The following is a 12,663-nucleotide window of genomic DNA, read 5'->3' on the forward strand; positions in this document are numbered from 1 at the left end:
GAGTACAAGACACTTTTAAGACTGCTTCCGTGTATAGACTTCCACTTACATAATATAGCTATTTAACTGAGGGATTGCAGAAGGAGATGACACAACTTCGTGTTTCTAAGTACATTCAGAAAAGCTTTATACAAAGTCACCAAACACCCGCAGGCCTGAAGAAGCCACAAGTAATATCTGTTTGGGGTTCAAATTCCAACCTTAGAGCTTCAGATCAGCTATAAATATATACCGCTTCCTTAAGGGAGACAAACATGGCAGGGGAGGCGCTGCATGCTACCTAAGACAGTGGCCTCCCAGTAGTGTGTTTCTCTCCAAATTCGGACATCATCTTCATTTTGCTACATAGCTTTGACTAGAAAAAAACACTAAAAATACATATTAAAACTCTTCCTCCTGTTAGGGTCCACCAGACCTGATTTACAAATGTTCTGCCCTTTAATTTTCCCTGAGGAAATGAGTACTATTTACATTATTTCACAACTATTATCAAGGTACCCTATTTTATATTAAAAGGGAGGGGAGGGTTAATAACACTGGCCCTGCTGCCCTCACAGGGTTAAATGAGACTGTGTGTAAAGTGCTTTGTAAATGGCAAAGCACTGTCTAAAAGCGAGCTATTATTATATACAATTTTAGTCACTTCTCAGGCTAGATGAATGCTGCATTTTTCCCTTTCTATGGAAACTTTCCAGGGGAAAAAAAAAAATTAAAAGCGTTTGCAGCACTGAATCTGGATTTAGAACTGAGAGCTGCTTTCCAGTGTAGCTCAGAGTGAAGTAAAAGATAAGAGTCCACATATTTAATTATCAACTTTAAAGTTCATAGGTTAGACTCCATTTTCAGAACTCATTTCTACCATGCAAATGAATCCTTCTGCTAAAATTTCATGGAAAAGTCAAAGGCCTATAACAACTGCATCACTCAGCTGAAAAGTTTCATTTGCAGATAACAGTTATGACTAGAAAGGCAATTTTGTAATAAAAGTGACACCTCAGCACAGCATTTATCTCTGTCTGTGCCTCCCAGGTCACAGTTTATGGACAAAAATATGCTGTGGAGCACAAAGTATGCTGGATGAGTGAATTCATTGCTTGTGACTGCCCCGGGTGCTCCCAGCAAGAGGAGAAAAAATGGCCAAAAAAGTATGGGATGATGGGGTGGACGCATCCATGCTCGGTTTTGCTTTAGGATGAGAGGTGACCTTTCCACCCAGGTAATGGAAGCTTTTGTTTTTTAGGGCCTTTCCCTCTTCCCTAAATGAATCTGCGGTCTGCTTTCTTTTCAGAGAGCCATGATGGTGTCATGATCTGAGGTGGAAGGGCAAGTCCCTAAATTCAGCTTGTTCATAACACTACTCAAATCTGTGCCACGTAGATAAATTCCTGCCTATGCCGCTAGGAGGGCTCTTCTCCTACCTCCCACCCAGATCCCCAATGCAAACTCTCTTATCTACTTTTTAAGTTCTCCTTTCAAGGAAGTTTGGTACATCTCTACTGGAAAGCACGGAGGGGCTTTGGCAAAAGCATTTTATAAGAATTATTAAGATAAATGATGCCTGATTCTAGAAGGGGCCATGATGATCATAGTACAGGTAGGGTACCATTTTCTTTTCAGATATTTGGGGAATACAGTTTTGGCTGTAAAGAAATATCCTCTATAGAGAAGATAGGAAACTTTGTGAAAAATAATTAAGTGATGATCACAAAGATACTTTTAGAAATAATTTTGGACCTTAATTCATATTCTTGTCACTCTATATGGGTAGAGCTCCAGTGTGTTGTATGAGGCATTTATGTAAGGAGGAAGAAGGTAGTTGGAGCCTTCAGAATGAAGTCAGCTACTTCTAATTTTCCTTCTTCCTCCTCCAACCACTAAATGAAGAATTAAGATAATATATTGCCCAATGTAATATTATAAAATGAATGTGTAGTTTAATTTGGCACTTGAGATAAAAAGTTACAACCAAATTACCCTACTTCTTTAAAACAGATAAAAGAATTTTTGCTTTTGTAGTTTGGAGCTGGTTTTTGGATTAAACGACAACAATGACAATTTTTCCTAGGTTTATATTTAAGAAGTCACAGTCCCCTTTCTCCTAGGTCAGCCAGGGAAAACTTCCCAGCTACCTCAAATGCCAAAGTATGGGGCGTGAGTTGTTCACTATTCTAATTCAAGCATGTATTATGAAAGCAAAGCCAGGGATGTGTACACCTGGCTTTGGAACATAGTCTGGTGTCCAATAAAAACCTGCTGTCTGGAAACCAGTTAGATGAACATCTCTGGATGTTTTGCATTGCACATCCCTGGCTGATTTGGTGACTCAGTATGAACAATGAAGGCTTTAAACCAGGAGTTCTTAACCCAGGGTCTATAAACTTGTATTTTAAAAAGTATTTTGATAATTGTATTTCAGTATAATTGATTTTCTTTGTAACCATTTCTATTAAGAACATTATTCTGAGAAGGGGTCTATAGGGTTAGCCAGGCTGCCAAAAGAGTCTATGACCCAAAAAATCGTTAGGAACTCTTGCTTTAAACCGAAGTGGTGGTTTGTATAGGCACCTAGGAAAGTAAATGGCTAGGCTGCATAGGCCTCTCATTACAGCTGTACTGATTCTGAAGTTAGGGAGTGAAGGTTAGAGTACTTCTGGAGAACATCATACCACACTAGAATATCTCCTGGGGGGGGGGGGGGTGGTTGGGGCTCAGCACAATGGCCACAGAAACTGATCCCATGCAGAGCTCTCCCCTACACCTAGTTCTCAAGGAATGTGGAGAATTCAGTTCTTCATTATCGGCTAATAAATCAGATGAAACAAAACCAAGGAATAGACTCTATATGTAAATAGGCCAAGGAGCTTCACATATTAGACGCTGATCATATTGCCAGTCATAAGAGAAACCAGAATAAACTCCTAACCATACGTAGAACTGTCCTACTGAGTGAGTGAGTGATGTCATCTTGGTTATAAGACAGGCATCATGACATGAGAGGGAAGGAAGAGTCTTGTTTTTTGAGGGGGCGATGAGAATAGGGGCAAATAAATGTGTGAGAAGGTGATGGAATTTTTCAAAGACTTTTCATGGCTGACCAAGGGAATGCCATCCTGTATAGCAAGTATTAGAAAATACTTTTTTCCCCCCAAGAATTATGTTGAGTGAGGTTATACAAATGCTATTTTCTGATATCTGGAGCTAAAGGGTTTTAAAGAAGTATCAGTAGAACTGACTAAAAAGAAAGGATTAAATCAGGCTAACCCACTAGCATTAACTCATAAGAAACAAAGGCCTATGATTCTCTCTATGAGGGATCTGAAAAAAAAAATTTGACAAAAAGTAAGCATAAATAATGGGGGCCAGTATATTGCACTGTGCAATCTACCTGTACTTCCCTTTTTTTAAATATAAAAATGGAAATCAGGTATAATAAGATTTCAGTTTAGAAATGTGTATATGTGTGCAATTTCTAAACATGTAACACCCTTTCTTTGTGCAATTTTACTTAACATTCCTATGGTTGATGCTAATTTTCGAGTTCTAAACAATCCATCTTCTAAGGTGCTATTCTTTGCACAGGGGTAGGATAGAGTAAATGTTTAGTAGGGCAAAAGGTTTTAGATTGAATGTAATTTGTCTGGAGGGATGGGCCTAGCTCCCAAATTAATTTTTTTTTAAGCTAAGGCCTTAGATCCTGTACATCCCATCTATTTTAAACCTTGACCCTACTAAACAGAGATATTCCTATAACTACACTGTGTACACATCCAACATGGCATTTTCCTTTTGTTCGTTCTATTATCTCCACTCAGATAATTATCAATAAATAGCCCCAAATTTTTCAAATGATAAAAAATAAAGGTCTTTATCTTGCATTAACCCCTACAAAGACCTATAGTATTCATTAACCCATATACCAGACATGCAAAAGCATAAAAATTTATAAAAGTGCACTCAAAATAGGAATTGGTTTTCTAACTTCAAAAAGACTTTTTAGAATGGATGAGACTATGTAGGCTCTGTTCTGCATTCAAAGTCAACCTCACAAGTTTATCTGTACAGGACATTTCTGATTTTTAGACCTTTTCTGAAAACAGTTAGTTATAGAATTCTCTTTTCTTTTTTGTGGAAAGGACTAGTGACCCATTAAGCTGGCAACAGTCTCACAAACAAGCAATAATAGTAAACAGAGCTGAGCTGCTGGTTTGGATCACATCCCTGAAAAAAAGGAGTAAGGGTTACCCAGATGGCTACATGGACCAGTTCTTGATGGAATTGCAATAAGATGGAGAGAAGCAGGATGCTGCCTCTCATGGCATGGCCACTACATCATAGAAAGCCAAGCAATTAGAAAAAAGCTTCTTGGGAAATCAAGTGAAGCTCCCAGATGTTTCCCAATGATGACAACTGGATTTCCTGATCTCAGCTCGTGGCTGAAGTTTGCTGGTGATTTCCATCATTTGTTATCTTTTTGTGTTCTTAAAGGTCCCAGGGGGCTTACAGGGTAATAGTTCCCACAGGACTTCTGGTGTGTGGCCATTTTTTAAAAAAAGAAAACCCCAAATGGAAAAGAAATCATGAGTGCTGTTTGTCTCTATAGCACAGCAGGATACCCATGGCTCCAAGGAGTCAAATGGGAAAGAAAAGCAAGATTGTTCATATTGGGAATTATGGAGTAGAGTCCATTCTTTGTACAAATGCTGTTGAATAAACTGTAGCTTATGTGGTGGGTTGTTTCTGAAAGTGTCAGAAAAAAATCTTAGAAGGTATGTTAGTCAGAAAACATAGCAAAAGATACCTCCGTTCTAGGGAAAGAAGGGTTTGCTGTTTTAACTGCTACAGAAGTTCACAGTACGGTTACAAGATCTACTGGGGCTGGGGCGGTAAGGAAGTCACAGAGCAAAAAGTTAACTTTTTTTTTAACTTAAAAAAAAGTTATAGCTGCTTCCAGGTTGGATACTGGTTGGTGATGCTAGCTACTTTAAAATTTTTTTTGCTGTTCCTCCACACACAGGTTTCTCCAAGGGCTTCACCTTGGCTATGAGTGCATTTTTGTGGTTAATGCACAAAGCTCTTTTCAAAACCAGGAGTGGAAGGAGAGGGCAGAAAGAGTGTCAAGGGCAGCTGTAGGCAGGCTCTTGGGCGTCCACACCCCACACCTTTGAGGTTTCCACTCTTCAGTCAATGAACCTTTGGCAGGCCTTCTTCCAACGGCAGGCAGTACACCACATGTCTCGATTCTCCATGCCATAAACCTTCCGGCACTTTTTGCCCTCCCCCCGTGGCTTTCTGTAAGACAAAAGAGGCATCTAATCAATGGGGGTTCCTGGACTTTCTTGTGAACCTGTACACATTGGCAGAGATGGTGTGGCATGGTAGATAGAGGGATCTGGTCTTGAAGTTAGGAGAATTTCTCACTGTTGTGTAACCAAGGGCAAATTCCTTAATTTGCACAAGTCAGTTTCCTCACGGATAAAATCGGGATAAGAATAACTGTAGTGCCTACTTCGCAGGGTTATCATGAGGATGAAATGACACAAATCATGTAAAGTGCTTTACAAACCTTGAATGTCTATATCAATGTCAGTTATTATCATTCAATTTATTAGGAAGAATTTATGAAGTACTTATTATGTACTAGGTACTGTGCTGGTTACTGGAGATATATTAGTCTCCCAAAAGCAGAAAAAAAAACAACAACCCAGTAACTACATGAAGAAATGGAGTTCTAGCTGAGATTTCAAGTGATTATTAAATTCTGGGAATGGTATTGAATTATAATGGTTAGGCTTAGATAACTGGATGCCTTACAGTACCTCTTAAATTTTAATCTCCCTATTTCTGGGAGATGGAACTCCACTAAACATTTTTGGAAGTGTTATATGGTAAGTGGGAAGAACACTGGTTTTGGAGTCAGAGGACCTGAGTTTGAATCCTACCTCAGCATCCATTTAACATTGGGCAATTCATTTAAACTCCTGGGCTTTGGTTTCTCTATCTGTAATAAGAGGGTGTTATTGGGTTAGGTGGTGTCTAAGTTACTTTACAGCTCTAACTCTATGATTTTTTCATTAAAGTTTTTTTTTAATTAAAAAGAGCTTAAATTGTTCGTAAAACAATGTTACCTCTTGAGGTTTCCTTTTTTCTTCTAAATTTAAACAGCAAAAAAGAGGATTTCCATATATAAAGAAGAACACAACAAAAAGATCAGTTGTGAAACTGAGTCTTTATTTCATACTATTTGCTTTATAAAAAGTAAATAATAAATTCCACATGGTCATTTCAAGACTATCTTGCTTTTTTGTATTCATTTCTGAACTTCTTTCTGTTCTCATCTATGAATTTAAAAATGTTTTAATGAACCTTTTGGCATTGCTATCACTCTTCCCCTCCTTATCCACAAATTAAAATAGAGGGAAAGGGAAAAGGACCTATATGTACAAAAATATTTATAGTAGATCTTTTGGTGGTGACAAAAGAATTGGAAACTGAGAGGACATCTGTCAATTGGGGAATAGCTGAACAAGCTGTGAATGTAATATGATATTATTGTGTTAGAAGAAATGATGAGCAGGAGGACTTCAAAAAAACCTGGAAACTTATATGAACTGAGGCAGAGTGAAAGGAGCAGAAAGAGGAGAATATCGTACCCAGTAACAACGCTGTGAGACAATCAACCATGATGGACTTAGCTCTTCTCAGTAATGCAATGGTCTAAGACAATTCCAAAAGACTCATGATGGAAAATGCTATCTCCATCCAGAAAAAGAACTATGGAGTCTGAATGCAGATCAAAGCATATTTTTTCATGTTGTTTTGTAGTTTTTTCCCTTTTATTCTCTTTCTTTTTTCACAACAAGATAATGATGGAAATATGTTTTAGATGATTACACATATATAACCTGTATCAAATTGCTTCCCTTCTTAGAGAGGAAGAAGGGAGAAAAATTTGAAACTCAAAATCTTATAAAAAATGAATGTTAAAAACTGTCTTTACAGATAAATGGGAAAAATAAAATATTAGTTAGAAAAAGAAAAACAGAGGGAGGAAAAAAATCCCTTGTAACAAATAAGCATTGGCAAAGCAAATAAATCTACATAATGGCCATGTCTAAAAATTTGTCTCTTGTTTTACTTTGGGAGTATTATTTTCCTTTCAGGAGGTGGGTAGCAGACATCATTATACATTCTCTAAAGACATGGTTGGTTTGATCAGAGCTCTTAAATCTTTCAGAGGAGATTTTCTTTACAATGTTGTCACTGCATAAACTGTTCTCCTGGTTCTGCTCACTTCATTATGCATCAGTTCATAAATTGCAGGATTCTCTGAAATCATCTCTTTTATAATTTCTTGTGGTATAATAATATTCCATTGCGTTCATATATTACAATTTGTTTAGCCTTTAACCAAACAATGGGTATCACCTTAGATTATGCCTTATTTCTTTTTCTCAATGCCCTTTCAGAACCGAGTTCTGAAAAGACACTTGTAACTTCTCCCTTTATTAGAGTGTTAGCACTACATCATCACAGAGTTCCTTCCAACTGCTTAAATAAATTTCTATATTTCTTTGACTCTATCTAGTGTTTACATTTCAAAGATTTTAGTGAGATGATAGCAGAGGAGTCTGGGTCACAAATCTGACAGACTGTGTTCCTTGAGTTCCTATCAAATAAATCAATCATTTAAGGCACATGATGGATGAAACCTGCAAAACTGGAGTCTGGGTATTGACCCTTCATGAGGAGGTCATAGCAAGGGTGCCATGTTTCCTTGATGGGTGTAAAGTGCTGGAAATGGTGGTAAGGGCGGGGAATGAAATGCTGAGAACATGCCCAGTGGGAGGCAGAGTACACCCAGATCATTTCTCAGCTATAGTTTTTCATGAGAAATACACAAAAGTCCTATATTCCACTAAAGGTCCATTTTTTTCCCTTTATAGATTTATATTCATACTGGCTCTTATTGGTATTCTATGGAAATGCTGTTGATTTGTGTGGATTTATTTTATAGCCTATAAGTTTGCTGAAGGTATTGTTTCAATAAATTTTTAGCTGGCTAGATTTAAGGACACTCTCATTTCTTTTGCAAAAGTAGTAATTCTGCCTCTTCTTTATCTATACTTATTCCCGTAATTTTTTTTATTGCTATAGCCAGCAGTTCTAGTATTATGTCAAATAGAAGTGATTATAGTGGGCATCCTTGTTTCACCTGATTTTATTGGAAAGGATCCTAGTTTATCCCCATTACATATAATGGTAGTTCTACATCTTAGATATATAGTATACTAGTTAACATTTTGATGAAAGCTCCATTAATTCCCATTTTTCTTAGTGTTTTGTAACAGAAACAGATATATTTTGTCCAAAGCCTTTTCTGCATCTATTCATGTGATTATTCTTCATTTTATTATTAATATGGGAAATAAAGTTTAGAGTTTTCTTACTATTAAACTAACTCTGCATTCCTAGGATAAACCTAACAACAGTATAAAATCTTTGTGATATGTTGTTTTAGCCTCTTTGCTAAAATATTTTTCATTAATGTTCATTAGACATATTGAACTATATTTTCTATGTTTAGTCTGTTGGTTTATGACTGAAGACCATATCTATGTCATAGAAGGGATTATCTTCTGTTATTTTTTGAAAACTATATAATATTAGAATCAAGTGTTCTTTGAATGCTTTGTAGAATTTAATCTGGTTCTGGAGTTTTTTCTTTGGGAATCCACATATGGCTTGAAATTGGGTTGTTTAAATTCTCTATTTATTATTCTGTCAATCCGGGTATTTTTATATACTCGCAAATATTCAACCATTTCATTTTTATCACTGGTCCTCTGGAATCATGGATAGTCATTATAATGATCACGATGCTTACAGCTTTCAAAGTTGTTATTCTTTAAAGTGGTGTTACTGTATCCATTTGTCTTGTTCTGTTCATTTCACTAATTGATTTATAACAGTCTTCAAAACTCTTTTAAAAATAATGACATCATAATATAAATTGTTCTTCTGGTTCTGCTCACTTTGATCTGCATTGGTTCATACAAGTTCTTCCATGTCTCTTTGAAATAACTTGAAATTATAAATTATAACTTGAAAAATAACTTTGAAATAACTTACTTACAACACAATAGTACTCCATTATATTCATCATGTTCCATGACGGATGTAGCTATTCCTTCATTCTTTTAGTTTGTGCTTTTTTGGGAGTCACAAAAAGTGCAGCTAAAAGTAACTTTGTACATTAGGAACGTTTTTCTTCCTTCACTTCTTTCAGATCTAGGCTTCGCAGTGGTATAGCTAGGTCAAAGGGCATGTACCATTTAGTAATTTTTTTGTGTGTATAATTCTAAGTTGCTTTACAGAATGGTTGTGGAGTAGCTTGGTGGCACAGGGAGTACTGAATTTGGAGTCAGGAAAATGCATCCTGCCTTAGACATTTACTAGCTGTGTGACCCTGGGCAAGTCACGTAGCCCTGCTGCATCAGTTTCCTTATCTGTAAAATGAGCTGGAGAAGGAAATGACAAATCACTCTAGCATTTTTGCCAAGAAAACCCCAACTGGGGTCATGAAGAGTCAGACATGACTGAAAAATGACTGAACAACAACAAATTACAGAATGGTTGCACTCATTCACAGGTTCAATAATCCTGCACCAATGTGCTTATTCTCCCACAGTCTCTTCCATTTACCATTTTTCCTTTTCATCATCTTTGCTAGTCTATTCGATGTAAGATATAATCTCAGGAGTGTTTTAATTCAAAGTTCCCTAGTTATTATTTGTAGTATTTTTTTATATGTCTATAAATAGTCTGAGTTTCTTTCCTTGAGACTTCCTGTTCATATCCTTAGTCCATTTATCAACTGGGGAATGACTTTTATTCTTATACATTTGAAATATTTCCTCACATATCTTGGAAATAGGACTTTTATTAGAGAAACTTGCTGCAAAAAATTTTCCCCAATTAATAATTTTCCATTTGATATTGACTTTATTGAATTTGTATAAAACCTTTTAAATTTCATATAATCAAATTATCTATCTTATTTTCTGTGATCCTCTCTACTCCTTGTTTGGTCATAAATTTTCCTTCTAACCATAGATGTAGTAAGCATTTTTTCATTTTTCTCTAATTTGGTTTATGATGAGACCTTTTATATTTAGGTCAAGTACCTATTTGGAGCTCACCGTGGTGTAATGTATGAAGTGTTGGTCCACATTTCTTTTATGCTACAGTCCAATTTTCACAGGAGGTTTTATTAAACAGCAAGTCCTTGTCCCAGCAGCTGCTGAATCCTAGGCTATGAGGTTTGGTTGCTTCTATATGTTGTGTGCCTTATCTGTTCTGCTGTTTGATCTATATTTTAAACAGGTATCAAATTGTTTTAAAAATTACTGCTTTTTAGTACAACTGAGCTTTAACACTGCCAAACCACCTTCATTCTCATTTTTTTCATGATTTTCCATGAAATTTTGACCTTTTCTATCTTAACATTAATTTTTATTATTTTTTTCTATAAGGTAATCTTTTGATAGTTTGATCAGTATGGTATGGCATTGAATAAATAAACTTAAAAAGTATTGTCATTTTTATTATATTGACTTGGGCTACCTTTTTCACAAGCAGATCAATATTTTTTTCCCATTATTTAGGTCTGTCTTTATTCCTCCAACAGTGCTTTAGAATTGTATTTATATAGTTCTTGAATATTTCTCAATAGGTAGAGTACCAAGTATTTTATACATTATGTAGTGAGGTAGACTTGCATGAAGTTGTTGGCCTCACTTCCAGAGTCATGATGACTGGTGATGGCTTGGGACGCAATAGATGACTTTGGTGGTGTCTTCATTGTTGTATGCCTGTGAAACCTGGACAGTACACCAGTGCCATGCCAGGAAACTGAATCACTTCCATCTGAATCGTCTTAGGAAGATTCTGAAGATCACCAGGCAGGAAAAGGTACTGGACAATGAGGTCTTTTCTTGAACTAAACTGTCAAGCATTCAAACTCTACTGCAGAGAGTGCAACTCCAATGGGCTGACCACACTGTATGAATGCTGAACAATATGCTTGTCTAAAATTAGACCATTTTATGGGGAACTCACACAAGGCAAGTACTCACATGGTGGTCAGAAGAAGAGATAAAAGGGCATTCTCAAGGTCTCTTGGAAGAACCTTGAAATTTAGTGACATGGGAGATGATAGAAAAGGATCGTCCAGCATGGCATATCTGCATTAAAGAAGATGCTATGATCTATTAAGTAGCTCCAAAGAAAAGCAAGCTATGTAAAATTTAGAGAATCCACCCAGAATGTTCACATGGATTATTTGTGCATGTCTTGGGTAGAGATTCCAAGCTTTTACTGGTCTGATCAGCCAGTCAGACACACTGCACCTTGACCCCAACACAGTAATGTCATTTTGGTCCTCTTTGAGAATGGACAACAACCAACATTATGTAGTTATTTTATATGGAATTCTCTAACTCTCTGTGCTGCATTTTTTGGGTCTTATCACCTTCTGAGAGAGTAGATATAGGGTATAGAGTAAAACAAATATCTTTGTATATAACCACTGAAAGAATTTGTTTTTCTTCTCTCTATCTCTGGCTCTCTCTCTCTTCCAATTAAGTAGAAGGCAGAGAAAATAGATTTCCATTATTTCTGTTCTGTTCTGTTAAAAAGAACAATTTTTAAAGAATTGTTAAAAAAAAAAAGGTGTATGTGTCTGCTACAGATGTGGAATATTGCATTTCCTTTTAGATATGTCATTATATTGTAAGTTTTATTGTTTTACTTTGTTATACCTTTCCCAGAGTGGGGGTAAACTGGAAATGTTTGTAATGTAAAAACCAAAACATCAATAAAACTTAAAAAAACTCTTATTTTGAACTCTTCAGGGTAAGTTATTCTTGTTTGTAAGACAACAGCTTTTGCCCTTTTAGAATACTGTATTCCAAGATTTTTTCTCTTGTACAGTAAAAATTTCCAGGTCCTGTGACATCCTGACTGTTTCTTTGTTACCTAAACTGTTTTTTTCTGGATGTGTGCAGTGATTTTCCTTTGACTTCAAAGCTTGGTGCTGAGCCAAGATGGTAGAATAAAAGCAGGGACTTGCTTGAGCTCTCCTTCCAAACCCTCCAAATACCTGTAAAAAATCACTAAACAAATTTTAGAGCAGCAGAACCCACAAAATGACAGAGTAGAATAAATTTCCAGTCCAAGACCACCTGGAAGGTTGACAGGAAAGGTCTGTGGCACCAATCTTAGAGAAGAGAGCAGCCCAGAGTGGGCTGCAGTAAAGAAGGGGTCAGAGCAGGGCTCAGAGGACTGAATCACTGCCAGCTGTGCTGGTTTCCAGAATTCTCAACCCACAAATGCCAAAGACAACTTAGAAGGTCAGTAGGAAAGGTCTTTTCCTGGGTGAGAAAGGGCAAGGTCCAATCCCAGCCAGTAGCAGTGGCTGCTTTGGGAGCTCATGGCTTACAGATAATGAGGGGATCGAGCAGCTAATTAGAGGGAGATTGCAGGGATCTCCTTGCATGCACTGACACAGGATTCTCTTGCTGTGCTCTGCTTGGATCTGGGTCGCAGTTCTGGGTGGCATTTCTGGGACAAGGAAGAGTGTTGGTGTGGCAGAGCTTGTGGCAG

The 12,663-nt window shown here is 36.8% G+C and overlaps 1 protein-coding gene across 2 annotated transcripts in view; it reads right to left on the minus strand.

Moving 5' to 3' along the window:
* Positions 1–3,846: 3,846 nt before the first annotated feature.
* Positions 3,847–12,663, minus strand: part of ZNF704 (zinc finger protein 704) — a 362,117-nt gene continuing 353,300 nt past the window's right edge. For both annotated transcript variants that reach the window (XM_072604950.1, XM_072604951.1), the window contains exon 9: positions 3,847–5,289. In XM_072604950.1, the coding sequence (XP_072461051.1) occupies positions 5,178–5,289 (112 nt within the window). In that variant the 3' untranslated portion in view covers positions 3,847–5,177. The remainder of the gene's footprint in view (positions 5,290–12,663) is intronic.

This window comes from Notamacropus eugenii, chromosome 4 (genome assembly GCF_028372415.1).
Source record: "Notamacropus eugenii isolate mMacEug1 chromosome 4, mMacEug1.pri_v2, whole genome shotgun sequence".
Lineage (NCBI taxonomy): Eukaryota > Metazoa > Chordata > Mammalia > Diprotodontia > Macropodidae > Notamacropus > Notamacropus eugenii.